Source organism: Amblyomma maculatum, chromosome 11 (assembly GCF_055883805.1).
Source record: "Amblyomma maculatum isolate TAMU_Amacu chromosome 11, ASM5588380v1, whole genome shotgun sequence".
NCBI lineage: Eukaryota > Metazoa > Arthropoda > Arachnida > Ixodida > Ixodidae > Amblyomma > Amblyomma maculatum.
In genome coordinates, this window is record NC_139354.1 from 136,565,779 (window position 1) to 136,588,055 (window position 22,277).

Sequence of the window (22,277 nt, forward strand, 5' to 3'; positions counted from 1 at the left end):
CATGTCATGGTCCGCCGATTTGCATAGGGCACAAAGCGCTATTGGTTCATTCATGTCGGCCACAGCTGCCGGATTAGGGCAGGTATTTTGCATGTGCCCTTCTTTATGGCAGTGATAACAAAATATACGACGAGGTCGGAAGGGCTGTGGTTTGATAATCGCACCATAATAGGTTAGGTACTCAGGCAAAGTCAGCGGGCCTTGTAGAGTGAGTAGGTATGAACCCCTGCGCCCCAGAGGCCGTGCTTGCAACACAGAGTGAGTTGAACAGCGAATGTTTGCTCGCACCTCCTCAGAAGGACTTCTGCTGTCAACATGGTAAACGACGCAGCGGAGGGTGTCAGGGCCAGAGGCAAAATATATTTGCACTGGGACATGCTCATTCGCATCCAGGGGAATTTGCGTAACTGCACACATTTTCTGGGCGTCCACCAAGGATGGCAAGTTCACCGTAATGGTGTTCGATGGGCGATGGACGACAAATCCACAGTAGTTAGTAGAACCTAGAACTTGGTCAATTGTGGCTTGGACACACCGGGGAGGGATAGTCGTTATATCAAAGCGCAATGTAGGCTTGATGGTGACGCGGAACGAGTTAGCAGCAAGTGGAAGCGAGGCTCGACTCACTGGCGGCATCTGTGGTGGTGTCAGGGGCTGACACGCTGTAGTTGGCCTTGGAAGGGAAGACTGAATCGGTGCGACGGGCACAGTTCCTTGAGGGAGGGTTACAGGCACAGAGGCGGCGGAGCAATCCATGGGACAAGCCGAAGTCGTTCCATCCGAAGACGAAGCAGACTGGGGGCATGTAGGCGTTGATGATTGCGTGGACGTGGATGTTGCGCCAGGTTGTAAGACAGCGGAAATCCGCACACCTGTCGTCGGCGGAGCAGAATCCATGCAGGCGCGTAGCCCAGCCTCGCTCGGCAACGCCGAGCTAAGCCTAGCCTGCGCCTGAGGGATCCGGTTGAACTTTCTTACTTGAGAAAGGGCCCACCGAGTCGGAAATCGCCCCACAGGGGCGTCTTCGTCATTCGTTCTTACGGAGGGCACTGTCCTACCCACACAAAACGACAGTTAATAGACGAAACAAGATAAAAACACAGAGCTCTAAGCGGACACGTATCAGCTCAGGCGCTTCTTCCTCTTATTCCGAGATATTTTGAGGGGTTAAGGTTCAGCTCCTTTAAAACGGCTGTTTTTACCGACTCGTAGCTGCCACACTCATCGTCCCCGAGGTTACGGAGAAGGTACCTGACACGCTCAGCTAGTGCTGGCATGATTAAGTGAACGCGGCTTTCGTTTGGCACCTTGTACGTCGTGAAAATTCTCTCGACTTCCTCGAACCATAACGGCACGTCCGCGTCACACGGCAGCTTCAGTCCCTTAAGCACTTTAGCGCATAGGGAGACTGGGTCGGGCCCCATTCGACGCTGATCGTCAATGTCTGACCTTACAGACGTCTGCCCGCTTCCCGCTATCGTCATTGCAACCGCTGGATCTAGCCCAAGTTTCTGTAACTCTAGGCGTTCCTGTGAAAGAATTTTCAATTTCTCCAGCTCAAAATCTAGCTCCATGCGGCGAATTGCAACCGCATCGGATACCGACATCTCCGCTACTTCGCGTAGCGCTCCTGCTACAGGCTGAGTTGTCGCTTGCTGCGACTGCTCGCTGCCATCTGTTATATTTCCCCCTGTCTCTCTCTCGCCTACGCTCGCCATCGTGCTCCGTGTTAAAACCATACGCCACTTTACACTTGAGCCATAGCCACTTCAACAAAGCGCAAGAAATCCCGCTTACCCGTGCTGGTGTCGCCAGTTGGGGCCTCCGTCCCTTGGTGCCGCAGCCTCGTCGGAGTCCTTCCCCAGAACGCTGCCTCTGGTTCGGGGCCTGGATCACCTTGCTGCTTCTGGCTGGACGTGCGGACGCTTGTTGCCTAGTGGGTTCCCAGGACCTGGGTGCTCTGGGTGATGCTCGTGGTCGCTGGTTGCCGAACCCTGTCGTACTGCGCCAGTGATGTTATGTTCGTTGTTCGGCAGGTATAGAAGCAGACGACGAGAACAGTAGACGATGATCTGATGATGGTCAGGAGGAGATATATATTTACAGATGAAAAATATTATTTACATTGGCAAACAGTTACAGTAACAAGTCACACATACAACTGCAACTAAAGACAAAATAGACTCTCACACAGAGAAGTCACTACAAGTCCTTACTTTTCTACCGAGCATTTCGGTTAAAGCCTAGGGACTGTAAATACGTGCTAAGCACGGAGCCTCAAACTTGACTGACAAACAGGGTCCGAGGACCGCTTTTTGATGACAAACATCAACAAAGGCCCGAGGGCGGTCACCTTCGGTGATCCGCCCCGAAAATAAAGCAGCCAATCAAATTATTGAAAAACATGCCACAACCCCCGTGGGTTGGGAATAATCTCGGACCCAGGTCCTTAATTACTTCAAATAAAAATGCAACATTCAAAACACACACTCTTTCCACTCGCTCGTCCCCAAACCCTCTCACACGGCGCCTGTCTTTGCCTCCCCCCCCGCCCTCAGCGCTTTTGCGACGCGACCTTGCAGCTGTGCCTTTGTGAAAGAAACGCCGCGGAGGATCTCGAGACGAGGTCACTCAGCCGTCCCGTTCGAGGAAAAGGGAGCGGGGGGCACTGTCCCAGATCAGTGTACAGTCGCCGTCCCGTGGAATGTCTCGGGCACAGCGGGAGAACGCTGGGCTGATTGCCTACTTGGGGGAGGGCAGGGGTCGCGCCTATTGTCGCCCTCTGCTGGCCATACGGTGGTTCGCAGAAGCGTGCCATTGTTGTTCCCGGCTGCGTTCGCTTCTTGGCGACGCCTCGGGGCGAAAGGACGAAACAAACCAGGCCTCCCGTGCCCCCCGCGAGCCCGCGCCCAAGAAAAGGGGGGAAAAGGAGAAAAAAAACAACAACAGCGCATCGACCGCCAGCGCGACTCCACGTGCGAGTCGCTTCTCACTGCGGCCTTACAGTGATCGTCTAAAAGAAATTTTTCAGCAAGCCCCCCGTGTTGTCTATCACCGTAACTAGAACCTCAGTGATATTTTATCTTCGTCTAAAACTAGCCCCACTGCACCAATCGGCTGCCATCCTTGCAACACGTCACGCTGCAAAGTTTGTGCACAAATGACTACATCAGTGGAAGCTTTCAGCACTGCATCGAACTTTAATGTAAAGATTCGAGGCAACTTCTCATGCGAAACGGACAACGTGATTTACATGCTTGAATGTTCTATCTGCAAACATCAGTACATTGGCAAAACCGAAACACCTTTCAGATACCGATTTAATAATCATAAAGCTCATTGTAATACACTGGCTAACCTTCCTATCTCTAAGCAAGTAAACATTACCAAGCACCCCTTTGAAAAAATGCAAGTAACTTTACTGGAATCAGGATTCAGAACCCACCATGAACGCGAAGTTCGCGAATCATTTTTAATACATAAGTTTAACACGGTTTCTTGTGGTCTGAATGAAAACATTGGCAAGCTAATTTGTCTCTCGTCGTAGCATTTTAACTAAATGGTAGCACTATTGGCAGCTTCTTAAAAGATATTATGTTTAATCGACATTGGCTCCATTTTGCACTGTTTGCCTCTTCGCTTGCGCTTTTACGGTCACAGCCCAAAGCCGCTCACAGTATGTCATGCTTTACTTGCACTGATCGTTTTCATGTTTGCCAGTTTCTCACGATCATATTGCTTCCCGCCGTAACATGTACTGATCATTATAACTTATCCAATAACCTTGACCACGATTCCTTTTGCTATCAACACTGTTACGAACAGTCAACTTTAACTGCTTCTTTTTGTCCCCATAGCATCGAGCAGAAAATCGAGTTTGGTCACCATGCCGCGATTTGAGTGACTGTTTACTTTTTTTGTGTGTGTGTACCGCGCTAAATCATAGTTATATTTCACTGTTAAATTGTACTGACGTGTTATCTGCTACTGTCGCCTACCAATGAGAATGATATTTCAGTTGATCAATCCCCCCCCCCTCCCCCTCCTGAATATTGCAGGATTAAATGTGACATGTACTCCACCCATTATAACCTCGCGATATTTTGTTTTGTGCCCTGATAGTGACAACAATCTCTTTAGTGATATATCTTCTTTTCTTTGTGCAAAATATTAAGATGCATGACCTTAGCGCAACACGTATCATTCGGTCTATATACCTTGCACCGCCATTACATCACGCGTGTCAAATCTTGTTTTTGATATTTTGGTGTCTTTTTGTTGACAGTGGCTGGTCACGTGTTCTTCGATTGTGCATGTATATAAGAAATGGGAACTGACAGCTTTTTTCTACATTCCTTGACAAAGGCCGGACCCCGCCAGAAACGTCGAATTAAAGTGTTGTTTTTTTCACCATGTGTCACCTACTTCAAGTTTATGACCTACCGGACCCATTCGAGCTTCAACCCCCTCTCTCTATGTATATATATATATATATATTGTAAGAGTACGTTTGGTCTGGGGTCAGTGTTCTGGTCGAAAGTTTAACTATCGCGTCAGTCTCTTGCGTCTTCTTCGTAGCACGCGCCTTTTCGACATATGCTCGTCGTCTTTGTCTTTGTCATGGCATCGACACAACAGGCGGGTTATAACAGGGCTTGAGGCGGTAAACGTGCACTGTTTCACGCCCGCGGCGACGCATACCCGGTGTCGGTGCAAGTGGTTCTATACCGTAGTTCACCGGAGAGGTCTGGCAAATAACGCGATATGGGCCATGATATTTGGAAGCAAGTTTGGTAGAGAGGCCGGAGGGGGTGGCAGGAACCCAAAGCCACACGAGGGAGTCTGTGCTGCTTGAAGGAGCTGGACAAGACGGTGCGCGAAGGAACTGCTGGTGACCTTGGTTCTGGGTTGTAAATAATCGGGCCAACTGGCGACATTCTTCTGTATATGCTGCCGCTTGAGAGACGGTGGTCGTTTCGGACGGTCAGGGCGATAAGGGAGTACCGTGTCTATAGTTAAGGTGGGTTCACGGCCGTATAGAAGGAAAAAGGGTAGAGAAGGCGGTTGCGCTTTGTATGACAGTATTATAAGCGTACGTGACGAAAGGGAGAATCCGGTCCCAATTTGAGGGGTCGGATGCGATATACATGGCCAGCATGTCACTCAAGGTGCGGTTAAAACGTTCCGTCATGCCATTTGCCTGCGGATGGTAGGCCGAGGTAGAACGGTGGACAATGCGGCACTGCTGAAGAAGGGCTTCAATGGTCTCGGAAAGAAAAACACGGCCACGGTCACTGAGTAATTATTTAGGTGAACCGTGGCGCAGAACGAGAGGGTGCAGGACGAAAGACGCAACGTCCAGTGCGGACGCAGAAGGTAAAGATGTTTCTGCATAGCGGTTAAGGTGGTCAACAGCCACGATGACCCAACGGTTACCGGCTGGAGTGACTGGTAGTGGCCCGCAAAGATCAATACCCACACGGTAGAATGGCCGGCTGGGGCAGGGCAATGGCTGCATCGGAACTGTAGAGTGATGTAGAGGGTTTTTGCGGCGTAGACATTCCTGGCATGCGCGGACGTAATGGCGTACGAAGCGGTACATACCCTGCCAGTAATAGCGGAGGCGAAGACGAGTGTAAGTTTTCAACACTGCGGCGTGGGCACACTGAGGATCAGAGTGAAAAGCGGCGCATATTTTCGAACGGAGGTGCCGAGGAATGACAAGGAGTCACTTGCGTCCGCCGGAAAGGTAATTTCGGCGGTAAAGCATGCCGTCACGGATTGCAAAATGACGAGCTTGGCGGGGAAGCGTTCGAGAAGCTGGGCGTGGAGAAGGTGTAGATGGGAGCGTGAGAAGAGAAGCGATCCAAGGGTCTTGCCTTTGTTCCTTAGGCATGTCGGCAATTTCTAGTGAAGATGAGTCACCTATGGTAATAGCTGTCGAGTCAGAGCCACATTGAAGAGGTGACCTAGACAGGGCGTCGGCATCAGAATGCTTACGGCCAGACCGGTAGGTGACCTGAATGTCGTACTCTTGTAAGCGGAGAGACCAACGAGCAAGACGGCCGGATGGGTCTTTAAGGGTGGACAACCAGCAAAATGCGTGATGGTCCGTAACAACGGAAAAGGGACGACCGTAGATATATGGGCGGAACATTCCAATGGCCCAATGATAGCCAAGCACTCCTTTTCGGTTATATAATAATTTTTTTCGGCCTTTGTTAAGGTGCGGCTGGCATAAGCAACAACGTACTCTGGGTAGCCGGACTTTCGTTGTGCAAGGACAGCGCCGAGACCTACACCGCTGGCATCAGTGTGAACTTCGGTAGGCGCCGCAGGGTCGAAATTGCGGAGAATCGGAGGCGAGACTAGAAAGCGCCGAAGCGTCGAAAAGACCTCATCACAGTCGGACGTCCAAGACGAAAGAATGGCGTCACCGGCAAGGAGCTCAGTAAACGGCGAGATGATCGAAGCGAAATTGCGGACGAAGAGACGAAAATACGAGCACAGCCCTGTAAAACAACTCAGCTCCTTTAGGGAAGTTGGGCTTGGAAACTCAGCTACCGCAAGGAGTTTCGAAGGATCTGGACAAACACCGTCTTTAGAAACAACGTGTCGCAATGTAGGAAGCTGGCGAGCCCCGAAGCAGCACTTTTTCAAATTTAGTTGCAGGCCGGCATCAGTCAAACACTTTAGCACACGCTGGAGTTGGTCGAAATGTTACGCAAAATTGTTTGAGAACACGACAACATCGTCCAGGTAACAAAGGCAGTCATGCCACTTGAGTCCGCAGAGAATTATGTCCATAATGCGTTCGAAGGTAGCCGACGCGTTGCACAATCCAAACGGCATGACATTAAATTCATAGAGACCGTCAGGTGTCATAAAAGCGGTTTTTGGTCGATCGTCAGCTGCCATGGGTATCTGCCAGTAGCCCGAGCGCAGGTCCAGAGATGAAAAGAATTCGGCACCTTGAAGGCAATCGAGAGAGTCATCAATACGTGGAAGGGGGTAAACGTCTTTTCACGTTATCTTGATCAGTCGCCTGTAATCAACGCAGAACCGGATAGAGCCATTCTTTTTCCTCACGAGAACAACTGGAGAAGCTCAAGGGCTGTGCGAAGGCTGGATGACGCCACGCTGAAGCATGTCATTAACGTGCTCGGTGATAACTTGACGTTCTGCAGCCGATACTCGTTAAGGGCGCTGGCGTATCGGGGCGTGCGTACCAGTGTCGATGCACTGAGTGGCAATGGATGTACGCCCGAAAGATGTCTGAGGAACGTCAAATGAGGAACGGAAGCGCCGAAAAAAGCTGACGAGCTCGTCGCGTTGATCTGCTGAAAGGCTGGCATCAAGACAGCCAGAAAAAACTGCAGTGGAGTTGTCGTTCTGTACAGAAGCAGGCAAGTCAATAGTATCAAGCTGAAGTGGGGCTGGGTCTTCTGAGACGGGATATGTCATAGCGTCATCAAAGGACTCGGCATGAACAAGACGTTCTCCACGAAGAAGCGTTGACGGACAAGGCCATGGGTTAGAGACGAACATTGCGCTCTAGCCTGTAGCCACCACAGAAGGTCAGAAGGGCGAAAAGCAGGGCTAAGCAATGGCGATGATTAGCGGTATGAGTCGGAGTAAAAAGAACAGTCGAATCGGAAAAGCAACCGAAGGAAACGGGCACGAGGACGGTAGAGCAGGCGGGGATGTCAATATCTTCAGCCACGGTTATCTTATCGACCCGGAGCGGTATGTCGGACGAGGCGGCAGGTTAATGCGGAGACAATTCGATGCTGGCTCGGGCGCAATCAATAATCGCATGATGACTGGTGAGAAAGTCGCAACCCAGATTCAGTTCGTGAGAGCAGTGAGACAACACAAGAAATTCGGCGACGTAAAAAACACCTTGAATAACCATTCGAGCTGTGCATGGCGCAAGAGGTTGAATGCGATGCGAGCTGGCAGTTCGGAGAAAACATTTCGGAACAGGCGTCGTAACTTTACGAAATCGGCGGCAAAGGTTGGCGCTTATAACAGACACAGAGGCGCCAGTGTCCACAAGCGCGAGAACTGCGACGCCATCAACAAACACCTCGATAACGTTGGCAGGGGAAGACAGAGGACTTGCATAAGTAGAAGAAAACGCTGTTCTTGCCTCCGGAACTGCGGCTGTTAGTTTTCCTCCGGGCCACCAGGAGAGCGACGGCGCAGCGGCGAGAGGGAACGAAGGCGGGGAGACGGTGATCGACGAGAGGAGTGGGAGGAGCGGTCAGGATAAAATGAGTCCGTAAAGGTACCAGCAGCGACAGGGGGCGGGGGAGGTTCATAGTTTAAACTCTAGTTGGAACTGTGCGGGTGGGGGCCATTGCGGTATGACGGCGCGCCGGGCGACATGGCCAGGAACGCCACATGAATAGCAGATTGGGCGGTTGTCGGAGGTCCGCCATGGATTGTTTACCCGATGTCGAGGAGGCACATAAGGGCAGATAGGCTATTCGCACATCCGACAGCATGCGGTTTCGCTTCTGAACCACCTTCCCTTCTTTCCGAGATAAAGACGTTTAAACGGGAGGAAGTGGTTCGCCAACTGTTGCTCCTCCCTGCTTCTGCCGCAACCACCCCATCGCTAGATCCTGCACTTTGACGCATCATCCAGGAGCAAGTTGCAGAAGTTTTACCGCCAAGCTCTCAAATTACGCCTATGACAGCCTCGCTAACGTACGCCGCTGTCGCCGCCAGACCACCTCCCTGCCCTGTCGCCTATGCTGCGCCATTACCACCCCGCACCTCCACCAAATGTAAGAGTACGTTCGGTCTGGGGTCGCTGTTCTGGTCGAACGTTTAACTATCGCGTCAGTCTCTTGCGTCTTCCTCGTAGCACGCGCCTTTTCGACATACGCTCGTCGTCAGTCACCAAGCGTTGGTGTGACACTACGGTATATATATATATATATATATATATATATATATATATATATATATATATATATATATATATAGATTTATATATATATATATATATATATATATATATATATATATATATATATATATATATATATATATATACAGAGCGAGATTTACGCTTCATTTAAAGAAACATTTGATTGGACTTTATGTTTCGACCAGAAGCTGGCCTTCATCAGCAGATCGAATGACGCGTGTAGGTTCTATAGGCGAAGAATGGAAAAACAAACAGGTGGCGGAGAGGCGTACAATGGTATTGTAGTGGTGGGTGGGGTAAAAAGCAGTTGTAGGCGGGGAGTGAAAAAAAGTGCAGGTGGGGAGTGCGAAAAAAATGAAAAAAAGACGGCACATGGAAGGAAGCACAGTAATAGATATGAGCATCAAAGCAGGAATTGTGTGACCTTTAAATTTTTAATTTAAACATAAAGTACGATTCTCGTTGTTCCCGTTCGCAGTTGCTATGGAAGCCGCTCTGGAGCAGGATAACTTTACGTTTGTCGAATTCGTGACTTTTGTGTTCCAGGTGTTTGGACAGGGGAAGGTGGGGAAGAGATTTGGTGTGCGCGCGATTGTTGTTGAATCGTATTCGGAAGGGGTTCTTCGTCTGCCCAATGTATTGCATTTGACACTCGCCACACTCGAGCATATATACCACGTTGAAATGAAGCTTATGTATACTTGCGCAAAAAACGGGACACAAAAAGGCACATAAACGACATGTACGGAGCGCAACTTCCAACTGGTTTTAATTTTGAAAAAGTCGATAGATTTACACCGGCATTGAGCAAACACAAGAAAAATAAAATAAAAAATAAAAATAAAAATAAAAATAGACGCACTGCCCACGTAGCATCCCGCCGCCAAGGGTTCCGCCAGATAGCAAACGTGTAAAACCTGATATCCTTCGATATACAGTAATCAAATACTAGACAAGGCCACGACACGGGTAAAAGGGAAGATGAAGCACGAAGTGAACGATGAACATATAACATTTCTTAGCAAAAGCAGTGTCAAGGAAATAAAAACAAGTAAAAAGAAAACAAATATGAAAATCTCGGACAAAGTGTAAAAAATTGCTCATCGTAGCAAAAGCAGTGTCAAAAAGTAAGAAATAACTAGATGCAGAAAAGCCAGAACAAGGCAAAACACGGGGGGGGGGGGGGAAAGCTTATCTAACTAAACCGCAAACGAAGTCTAGGTCAACCCACCAAAACTAAGGTGAGACAACCAAGAAAAGGATTCACACGTGTCCATCTAAGAATGTAATCTTTTTGTCCAGCAGTACGACAGAAGCAGTGCTAATGCATTTGTCACCAGTTTTAGTAATATGAAAGGCTTCTATTATTTCTCTACTAAGTTTAGTTTTAGCATGTGCCAAGATCGAAGTACTGCTGAACGAAGGCTTGCATTTATGAGTCGTGACATGTTCTGGCAGGCAGCGTCTTTCACTGTTTTGCACTGTCCTTTCATGTTCCCGCAGTCTGTCGTTGACACATTTTCCTGCTTGTCCAATGTATACAATGTATATATATATATATATATATATATATATATATATATATATATATATATATATATATATATATATATATATATATATATATATATATATATTGATACGTGGTGAGGCTAGTCCATGAAGGTTAGTCCCGGCTGGCACCGCACACAAAACACAAAAACACAGCAGCGTCGACCTTACTCTAGCATCAATCGTTGCTACCACTTTGTCTTCTTCTGTGTCACTGTTGCTGATCGTTGTCATCTTCAACTTCCTGCGATGCAGGGCATATATGTCACATTACCCCCCCACGAAAAGCACAGTCCCGGTGCGCACTAGGACGAACTACTACAGGGGTAATACGGCTTCATCAGGGCGACAATATATATATATATATATATATTTAACTCTAACCGGCTAGGATATGTATGCCGTGTCCGCTCATTAAAAAGAAAATGACCTCTAAATTCACTGCAGCTAGTGACTTTAAATGACCTCAACTCATTCGCGCCGTCTGCAGCTCCGAGTCGTGCACGCCGACGATACGAAAAACTTCAGAAAAGCGTACTAAAGTTTGTTGTTCCCGTAAATAATAAGCGAAATGTCAGTACTGAATCCTTCCAGAGGCTCGCTGAGCCGTACCGAGTGGCTGATATAAAAGCGACAGTTGCAATGCAAGCACAGTTCTGCTCACAGCCAGCTGCCGCCTTTGCGGCACGACTACTCCGGTCCGCGCTTGCACGCCGCCTCCGCTAAAAAGTGGAACCAAAGTTAATCATATTTCGCTATTATTGTTAGAGAATGGGACTGAGAGTTAGGCAGTTCTATGAGTATACATTTACTATAGCATGAACGAATTTCATAGCGCCGTTTCATGTACCATCAATGCGAAACAAAATAGGCCTAGCGACGACAAGGGAGCAGCGCACGGCTAGAGCACTGTCGTTCGCCCTGCCAGCGGGCGCCACCGTTTTGTACGGTCGCGCTATAAGGTGCTGCAAGCATTGCGATCTTGCCTACTGTGATGATACAGCTAAATCGGGACCTTTCTCAATTTTCCGCTTAAAGGATCGTTCACACTTTCGACTAGCAGTGGTCGCGCGACCGTTTTGGTCTAAAAGCGACAGTCGCAATGGTCGCATCGGTCGAAAAGAGACTGTCGCGGGCCGATCGGGCACTGCTCGAATTTCTAGTCGCGCGACTACTAGTCGCAAACCAGTTCACCAATCAGCGAGGTCCCGGAGTGCTCGATCGAGCACCTTCTCAATGTAATTAAAGAATACCCCTAACTTTTCAAAAAACGGCACCCGGAATTCAAAGGCAGGGAGAAGGATATGGCCTGGGAGGAGATTGGAAAGATATTCAGACTATCCGGTAAGTACTATGAACTTTTGAGAAATGGTTTTTTCACGCAGGCGCAACATTTTGTATTGACACCACGGTGATTGACACCGTCTATTCGTCGTCGGCGTTCTCGCCTGAAAAAGCTGAAGTGTCTGGCAAGCGGCTGCTACCGACGTTCGCTGTCATTGCCCTGCAGCTCTCCTACTCCCAGTTCGTTGTCGAGAAGGCGACAGTCGCAAGTGTGAACATCGGTAGTGGCGAGCTCCTCTTTTCTGGTCGCGCGACTGGTAGTCGCGCGACCTCCTCTAGTCGCAAGTGTGAATAGACCTTAACACTCGCACAAGCCCTGCTTCAGAGAGACGCGCCATACACGACGCTGCTGCTGCGGCGTCGGATATATTCGGAGGCAGTATATACAAGCGCTGTCGGGCGCAATTTGAGACGCTGCCTATTTTATACATCTGTTACTCTAGAAATGTCATTCAGTGTGAAAGGTACTTTGTTGAAGCGGACCCAGCTCGTGCGGTTTCTCACTCGGGCGCCGATGCTGCCGATGCTGCCAGCCGCCAGGTGCATGTGTTTCGGCACGGCGATGGTGCGTCGGCGTTCCACCGCGCCGCATGAAGTTCGCAGAGGCAGTTCGCTCCATGTGGGTGGCCCTTCAGCCTGTTTTCAGGTACGTCGTCTTATCTGAAAACGGATTTCTTCAACATAGCTCAAATATCTTGCTGTTATAACCATTATAACCATCAAATGTTTGGCGTAACAGGTAAACAGAGTGACTTGCCATTAATGAAACAGCAAGCTGACAGTTCCTTAAGCTGCTTCCATTTTCCTTTGAGGGGGAGAAAAGCGGCAATGAACTTGCCAGTAACATCCACTCGAACGCATCAGAGTTTTGGATAAATTCAGAGAATCTAGTGATGCCACTGCACCACCAATGGAAGGTATTGCACTCGGGAAATATCTTAACGCCCCTGACTCAAGTGGAAGCTCTGAACACTTGCTGAAATTGGGTCGAAAGCTCAGCAGAGCGAGTTTCCTCGACATTCCCTTTTTGTACGAAAGGTTAGGTGCGTCCTAGCCTCGAATCCAAGCACAGAAAGACCTTTCAGTGACGACGGCTTCATAATTCACAAGCATTGAACGTGATTCGGGCTGGGAACTATTGACAACCCTCCGTTTCTGCAAACGAATATGTTTATAAGCTGCTCTGTTCACCATCATCATCATCAGCTGGGCAATAATCCCTGCATGACGACGGCCTCTCCCAGTTTCCTCCAGTTAACGTGGTCTGAGATAGCAGCATTCATCTGGCCCATGCGAATTTCGTAACCTCATCTGCCCACACAATTTTTATCCACCTCCTGCTACGTTTTCCTTGAATCCAATTTGTTTCATTTAGCGACGATCGGTTATCCTCTTTTTGCACTATATGCCAGCCGCATGTCCACCTCATCTTCTTGATTTGTAAAAGAATGTCATTAACTCGAGTGACTCCTCTGACCCACACTGCGTGCTTCCTATACCTTAACGTTGTGCGTTCCATTTTTGTTCCATAGCTCTTTGCGCTCTCCTCAGTGTTTTCTAGGACAATACCCATTCTTTGTCATTCAGATATTAGTGTCTGAGAAAGGCATAAGCATTAGTCAAGTATGATCTGTAGCCAAAACTCTACTAACTTTTTAGGCAATATAGTCTATCGACAATCTTAGCCTATCTATGGAAAGTTGTGTGCGGGCCCACTTCGATCATTACTGGCCGCGTCGCGCTCAGTAAAGCGATAATTTAGTCAAATCCCGCTGGGCCTGGGCTTAAAACCGCGGGTTTGGTCAGTGTTCAGGCTTTTGGTGACGGCGTAGCTGGGGCGATTCTGGGGTGCAATTTCATTAGCAGCGGCCGCTTTTTGATGGGGGCGATACGCAAGCTAGCTGTATACTGAGCAATGTCAGCACACGCTCAAGAACCCCACAGTCTCGAAATTTTCCCACACCTTCGCTATGGCCTCCCTCATAGCATCAGTCACTTGAGACATTAGACCCTATGAAGCAAACGGCATAAACCGTACTTCAGAAGCCATCGCAGCGATGCTGTTCGCCAGCGTTTGCTCCAACTGGAAAGCATGGGACAAGAATAAATGGAAGCCAAGGTCCTGCATGAGCTAAAGCTCTTCCTCAAAAAAGACCTCTGCAACGTTCAGGTTGATTAGGTGATTTTAATTCGTTAGCATGAAATCTTTATGCTTTAAATGCACATTACATCCTTCCTCCTTGTTGTGGCAATCTGTCTGTAGAGACACGCCGAAATGTGTCTCGCAGTTCTGAAAATAAAAATCTTTACACAGTGCAAACAATCACCAGGCAGATAGTTCTGTGAAACGAGATATGCGTTATCCTTTGATATATATTTGCAGAAAGTTATATGCAGTTTACATCTGCTCTGGAAAATTTAGTTGGTAATGAAAGAGCCAAGAGGAGAATACTAGAAGCCATTTATTACGCGTGATCATTACTCTGGATACTATGGACTCTACTAAATATACAATCGTTTTAATTGAATCTCTTCAGGCATTTTTGCAGAATCATTTCCGGTAACAGCTACAAATGGGCATATCTGCGGGGGAGATAATAGATCAGATATCGACTGACCCTTTCAAAACGTTTTCTTCGTTTATATGAATTCAAGCTGAACGTCGATAATATTTAGCCTGTTTCAAAAAATGTAGTCTTGCTTCTCTGTTCTTGCTTAAATTTCGAGTTCGGATTTTATCGTTGCGTACACTCAGATAAGAGCGGGGAAAAAATAGGGGGACACCTAATATCAATATTTAGCGCTATAACGCGAACATTTTTTGTTCGCGGCTACTCTTGCTGATTCTCGTTCCCGTATATCAACTTCTCTCCTGGCTTTATCACTACTGCGTAAGATGTTATTGTGTCGCTGGTTATCACTTGCGCCCCGCCGGGGTCAAGCAGTGGTTAGAGGGCTCAGCCCAAAGATGCGGGATCAAATTCCAGCTACGGCAGCCGGTTTTCGAAGGCGGCAAAACTGGGCGCCCGTTTGCTGTGCAATGTCATTGCACATTAAAGAATCCCAAGTGGTCGAAATTTCCGGAGTCCTCCACTACGGCGTCTCTCATAGCCTGAGTCACTTTGGGACGTAAAACTCATAAACCAACCGTTTTATCGCTTCCATAAATTTGTTTTTCTCCGGTTATGTGAAAGAGCATCCTACATAAATAAATACGAAACCCCAACGTAATGAGGCGTATGAATGGCCTTTCTTGGGTTGGAATTAGCCTTTCCTAACCCCCAGAGTTTCAGGAATGATCGAATTATCCCCCTATCTTAATGGGAAGCCCGAGTTGACCGTTTCTGCATGTTGGACTCGTATATTCAATGGGTGATGACTTCTAGATTTTATCCGTCTGTGCTGGAAGTTTCGTATTTCCTATCTGATATCATCCCTACTCGTGCTATGGTCTTTCCAGTTGTGATGTATGGATGCGAGAGTTGGACTGTGAAAAAGGCTGACCGCCGAAGAATTGACGCGTTTTAATTGTGGTGCTGGCGAAGACTCTTGAGAGTTCCTTGGACTGCCAGAAGATCAAATCAGTCGATATTGTCGACCATAAACCATGACTGCTCATTGGAGGGTCAAATTCTAAAGTTAAAGCTCAGCTACTTTGGTCATTTGATGAGAAGAGAGGAGTCGCTGGAGAAAGATTTGATGTTGGGAAAGGTTGAGGGTCGCCGGAGAAGGGTAGGCAGCGAACGCGATGGTTAGATGGCATCCTCGAGGCACTGCAGATGAAGTTATGTGATGTTAAGAACATAGTGAGAGACCGGAAAGCGTGGCGTGACATGGTCCATAGGGTCACGAAGAGTCGGACACGACTGAACGCCTGAACTGAACTGATCATCCCTACTGTGGAAATATCGTTACGTTCATACAATTTTGCGGCCACTTTCTCTCATTTATAGTCAATACAACTACACTAATTGCAGTTGGTGAAATTATTATAGGCATGTTGTAGGACAACTCTTCAGTTATAGAAGTTTACATTACCTTGTTCTCGAATTAATATGATATTGTAGTCAATATACCAGCAACGGTTATATCAGACATCGAATCTATTCTAGACCTACTAATTACGAACTTTTTAAGGCATAAAGCACATGCAGGCTCATTATCATGTTCAATCAGTGATCACCTCCAATATTTCTTCTGCTTTAATGATATAGGACAGCTAAATCACAGAAACTAAAAATCGTTTTACCGGTACATAACTGAGGCAGTGTTTAATTTCTTTCAAGTCTCATTAAAGAATAGTAAATGGAATACAATTATTCGCACAAGGGGTCCCGACGAGTTTATAATTGGTTTATGTGAATCTTTAAAAAGTTGTACTGTTTTCATTTTATTTTAAAGGGGCAAGAATCCAGGCGCAAGATATGTAAACATTGGATCACGCTTGAGCAACGCCAGAAAATAAAACGAAACGAGAAATTGTGGAAAATATATTTAAACAAGCGTTTGATAGATGACCTTACCAACATATGTGATATAGGAGCAGATTAAAGAAAAAGCTACGGCATGCTTGCACGACATACTTTTCCATCTTGTTTGAAGTTAAAATGGTAGGCATAATTTGTTATGGGCAAGAATAAAAGGAATATTAAGGCGAGAGCCATAGCATGCTACTCCAGATAATTTAAATATGTACATTAAAGCAGTATTCTGAAGAGATAGCTAACGTTTAAACAACTTCTCTACTAGCCGTGCCCCCTGCTACGTGTTAAATAATTCAATTATTGATATTGATAATGAAACTGCAATATTTGTTCAACCGGTCACGAGTGAACAAGTTTTATCTGTCATTCAAAAACTCGGAATAGCTGCTGTTGTGACCCTGACGGTAGTCATGTAGGATCATTGAAGTATGTGGTTTAAATAATTGCACCCGTTCTTGCAAGTATATTCATTCTATCTTGAACTGCTGGTACATTTCCTAAATAATCAAACAGCCCAAGAAACAGTTCTGCATTACAAAGAAGATCGCAATGATTTAGAAAATTACTGACCTGTGTCTATACTGCCTATTTTCTCTAAAGGTTTCGAAAACCTTTTGTGCAGCTGCCAAGTTTTGCTGATAAAGACAACCTTTTTTCGCAGAGTCAGTTTTGTTGTTGTTAAAAACAATCAACGCGATTGGCGCTCTTTGAACCGAATCAATACAATCGAATACAACGTGAGAAGTCTTTTGTCATTAAAGTTCTTGTGGATTTTTCGAAGGCATTTTGTTAGGCCAACCACAACATGCTTCTTTCGAAACTGGAACAATGCAATATTCGCGGACCGGCACGGATGCTTTTGAAATCTTATTTATCCTACAGAAGACAGTTTGTCTTGTTTCGACCAAACTCACTGTGAAATAAAACCTGAGATCTGAGGCGTTCCACAGGGCAGTATCTTATGTCATTTTATTTACCCTATACCTTAATGTCATTTCGAACATCAACGTCAGTGTTAAATTTGATACATGTGCTGAAAATACCAGCATTTTTTTCTTTGGAAATGACAGTGACCTCCTTGCTAACGCGTGTAATAACAGAATGACTGCCCTGCGAAATTGGTCCGAGTATAATTCTATGCACATCAACTATACAAAAACAAAAGCTTTAATATTGCGTCCTAAAAACAAGCCTCTTCCTTCTTTTTTGAACATTGTAATAAATGGTAGAAATGTTCAGATTCTTGACCAATTTAAGTGCCTGGGTGTAGCTTTCTCCTCCAATAGGTCTTTGGAAGCACATATATCTCATATTATACCGAAGCTGGCTCAGGTAACTGGAATTGTTGGTTAGCTTTGACGCATTTATCAAAAAAGTATTCAAACTGCTGCTTTTTAAATCGCTCTTTTATTCCCACCTAAAGAATGGCCACTTAGTATTTGGAACAGTAATTACTAGTCTTGAGAGTATATATATTTTGCAAAAAAAAAAAAGCATGCTGCGTCACCTATTCGATGCATCATGGTTTGCACCAACCACCTCCTTTATCCTTCAGAGAGTTTATCATGACAATACAAAACTCGTATAAGTGCCGCTTGAGCGTTATAATAAAACCCGAAACGCGTAGAAATATGAAGTACCTAATGAAAATTGGTCAATTTTACACCCAGGATGCAATTTACACTACTAGACATGTGGAGGTTTGCGCTGTAGCTACACCTCGTTTGAATGCAGGCAGACAGCTTTTGAATTATATACTTTGTTCACTTTTTAACTGATATCAACGTAATAATTTTCATCTAATCAGCTAACCTGACAGCGATTTGCGGGCTTTGCATGCTCTAACAGCAAAAATCGTGATAATGTGTTTCTATAAAGTGAAAGTTTATATCTTATTGTGTGCCTTTCTCATAGAAGTGGAGCGTAAATACTTTATTACTGTTTTTTCTTCACCGTTATATTTCATACTGTACTGGGTAACACCGTCTGTGCCGACCATTGTGCTACTTAGCCGCTGCCAAGTGAAAGGGGGTCGCGGCTTCACCAAGCTGTCTCTCACAGCTTTTCTGTAGCTCCTGTGTCTGTAACTTTATGCAAGGCAGAAATAAATGAATTTAAATATTCTCTTGTGATGCCGAAAAACCTGCACTCACTCAGTACGAGGCTAAGTAACCTGTAAAGTACAACTTGTCTCAGCCATGCCCTGATGTTTTGCTGTAACGCTAACAAAACTAGATTTCCTGCAAAAATCGCCTTTGATGTTTCGATTCTCGGTTCTTTGACGTCAGTTGTCACTGCTGACACGGATGCTCAATGCGCTGAAGCGAAAACTGGTCTCTCTTCCTTTTTTTTTCTTTTTTTTTCTGCACAAAGGTCATTCCGAAAAATATATCTATTTCTGAGCCTCTGCGTGCCTTTCTTTTTTTTGAACTGCTCAGCGCAAAAAACGGAACGTAGAAAACCAGACCCAACCAGACTCTTGTAAACAGCGACCAGTTTCCATGTTTTTACAAAAACATGCCATCCTCTGCGCCACTCTGCACTAGATATTGGCGCGTGCCGATCGGAGCCGAGAAAAAAAGAGGACGAAGCTATGTGTGTGAGACTGATCCGTTCATTGGTTGCCTCCTTCTACTCGTTGCATTATCTGGTGGAGCAGCCGGATACTATTCCCCTTTTGCTGAGTTCCACTCCTCAAGAGCAACCGACAGTCGCCACGGATTTGGCACCGGTCCACCGCAGTAGCAGCCGCCACCTCCGAGGTCAGCCCCGCCAGAGTTCGGGCCTTTGTCCTGGACGCCTGTGACCACCATGCATAGATCGAACACGAACATTCTGGCTAACGGAGAGAGTTCACCCCACTTCGTCGTCCTCCGGTCTCCAACGCCACCGTCCTTCCATGGCGAGCTTTATGAGGACGCTGAGGACTGGCTGGACGAATTCGAACGGTTCACCAACTACAACGGCTGGGATGAGCAAAGGAAGCTGAACAATGTGTACTTCGCTCTCGAAGATTCGGCGTGGACATGGTTCGTCAACCAGGACAGGACGCTACCATAACGGGACCTCTTTCGTCGCCAGCTGTTGGCGACCTATACCGCCAACAACCGAAGAGAGCGTGTAGAGTCGGCGGTGCAATCTCGCTGCCAAGCCACGAACGAAAGTGTTAGAATGTACAGCGAGGGCATGATCCGCCTTTGGCGTGCTGATCCAAATATGTCTGAGGAAAAGAAGGAGGCAACCACACTGAACGGATCTGTCTCATACACTCAGCGTCGTCCTTTTTTTTTCTCGCTTCGGATGGTTTCGCAGCAATATCAAATACATATATAATCTATCTTCCATTGTTAGCAGCATCTGAGCTTGTCACTGTGTGCACTCTGCTGACGCCGAAATCGAATTGCTTTTAATTTTTTATTGCAGACAGAATAAAAACAAATCGCAAATATGATGTCCACGAAGGGGGTGTGGGTACGGAAGCCTATGCCTTTTATCCCAAGAAAACCAATTCTAGTAAATTGAGAAAGATTTATTAGCCAGGGCACTGTCGTGATAAGGAAACCTATCAGGCTAATTGGGCCTTCAACGCAAATTTCTTAACATGAAAAGAAGACGTAAATGAAAAGTTAACTCCAATATTTTGTTCGGCCTTGCAATGTAAGTAATCACAAGGGCTGAATAACGAATGTTTGTGAGTTACTCAGCAAGAAAACCTTGTTTTGTCTGAGCTCTTTTCAATGGAGGTAGTTTAATGGAAGAGCAAATAAGCACACGATTAAATAAGCGTTAGATTCTCATTTGAGCAATGTCATCAAGCATGTAAAGATCAAGCAAATGGAGGTGCAGCGGTGGCGTAACGGTAGAACATCCGCCTCGCATGCAAGAGGACCGGGGTTCAAATCCCGGTGCCCCGCAATTCTCCACCGGATTAAAAAAGAAATCCACGTGTCGATGGAATTGCATACACAGGTTCGGGGTGCGACCTGATGCCGGTGAACACCTCCAGCAACGCACTCCCTCACCAGAACAGTAGGTGGCCACCCTGGTGCAGTAATTGACCTCAACCTCTCATGATAAACTGCTAATAATACGCGAATCATTTACCGGTTTGTGTTCAACCTTTCTTACTCCTTTTCACCGTCTTGCAGATAACGAGGATTTCCCAGAAGAATTTGGCGAGACATCTTACGCAGATGGAGGTAAGCGATTCACAATTGCAAGTTTGGAACTTTAAAATATACTTTGAATAATAGAAGTTAGGTAGCTGCATCCGTTTCCTTGCTAGTTCGTCTTCGGAATCCTCACACATGAAAGAAAAAGACAGGTGTCAATCACATTTATGCTTCTCCTAGAGAGTAGAACATTTTTCTGTTTCAGTAAGCGGCGTCCCATATTCGCAAGGAGAACAAATAGCACGCCGTTTCAGGTCGCAGAGTAGGGATTAATAAAAGGAAACGAAAGAGAAATTGGAATTGGTTTATTAATTCCTTGTACAAGCAAGAAGAGGCAGGGACTAAAGGCTATGTGAAAGCCTGACAGATGTCCGTGCCCTCTGCACAGATTCTGGCATTAAAAATTACAAAGTTGTATCAGTAACAAACTCATTACACACACTGTTAGCATAAAAACGCACTTAATACCGACAGTGGAATATGGTTACAATTACTTCTTCCATATACTAATTACACAAGAAAAAGTTTCATCTCAAAATCATACCCCCCCCCTCCCCCATTTCGCAAAAAATTGTATTTACTTGGAACAATTTAAAACAAAAACTGATATGAATACACATGAACAGTTCCCATAACTTATGAAAAACAACCTTCAGAAATGGCTGTACACGCTGAGAAAAATAAGTGCTCCAACAGAACATGCGGATTGTATTCTTAAAGCCACGTTCTGCATTGCCTGAAAGCGCACATAAGGTAGATCACATAAGAGACTGGAAAATCTGAGCAGTTATTCAGTTCTGAAATACAGATTTTGCCGTATTAGCAATTCCTTGCTCTGCTTTTTAACTTTTCGGTTTGAGCTCTTGAAATCTACTAATTCTTCCACTTTATTCATTACTTGTATTGGTCCGAACTTTAATGTTTGTTTTCTGTAATTGGTTCGTACCTTGGGCGTACATATTCCTTTTGGCCTGAGGCAGTGGCTTAGAGTGGAGTGTTTTATTTTTCCCACTATCCGGTTGCCTTGCAAGGGACACAGCAATTCCAAATAAATACTTGGTCCGCTCCTAACACATCGTACTGACTGAAAAGTATAATATGCCTATCGTACCATCTGATCACCAGGCTTCCAATTTCGAAGCCGATTACGATTACTCTTAAGGAACTGCAATTTCAATTTTTCTTAGTGTTGTTTTGCATACTGTATGTGCACAGACGAGCCAGACTATTTACAACACAGTTGAGCTAGCGGCTTCAGTAATAAACCTTTTGGAAGGAACACATTTAAGGACACCGCAAGGGGAAATAATGCATCACCAGTGGCAACCAATCCGCTGGAAAGTAATTTTTTTATGAATTTTGTTTAGTTGGAATGCTGCATACGACTAAGTGTTGTCGAGACAACAGGTCTATCGCTGCACACAACCACCCATTTCCATAGGGTGTAAATTGCAGTAAAACCTCTCATCAGATTCTTAATCACCAACGGGGTGAAAAACACAGTACAGACGCAGAACATAAAAAAAAATTATTTTAGTCCAACGACGTGTCAAGAAGTAGCTTTAGCTTCTATCTGTAATTTTTACAGAAATATTTAGGAGCAAGGAGAAGTCAGAATTTTCTCACAGATACATCCAGTGAGAGAGTGGGGCCTGTCACAGCTACAGACGTGGCGCCACCAGCGGACACCTGTATACAATCATGTGTTACTCAGGACTGAGCGGTCGTGTGTCGCTCGAAAGTCCTCAAACACGGCGTCATACCCCTGGCATCAGTCACTCCTCA

General features: G+C 46.1%; 1 protein-coding gene across 2 annotated transcripts in view; it reads left to right on the forward strand.

Annotated features, from left to right (window-relative positions):
• Positions 1-22,277, forward strand: part of LOC146175044 (venom metalloproteinase BumaMPs1-like) — a 144,754-nt gene that overhangs the window by 51,692 nt on the left and 70,785 nt on the right. For both annotated transcript variants that reach the window (XM_084583447.1, XM_084583446.1), the window contains exon 5: positions 20,469-20,519. In XM_084583447.1, the coding sequence (XP_084439573.1) occupies positions 20,469-20,519 (51 nt within the window). The remainder of the gene's footprint in view (positions 1-20,468; positions 20,520-22,277) is intronic.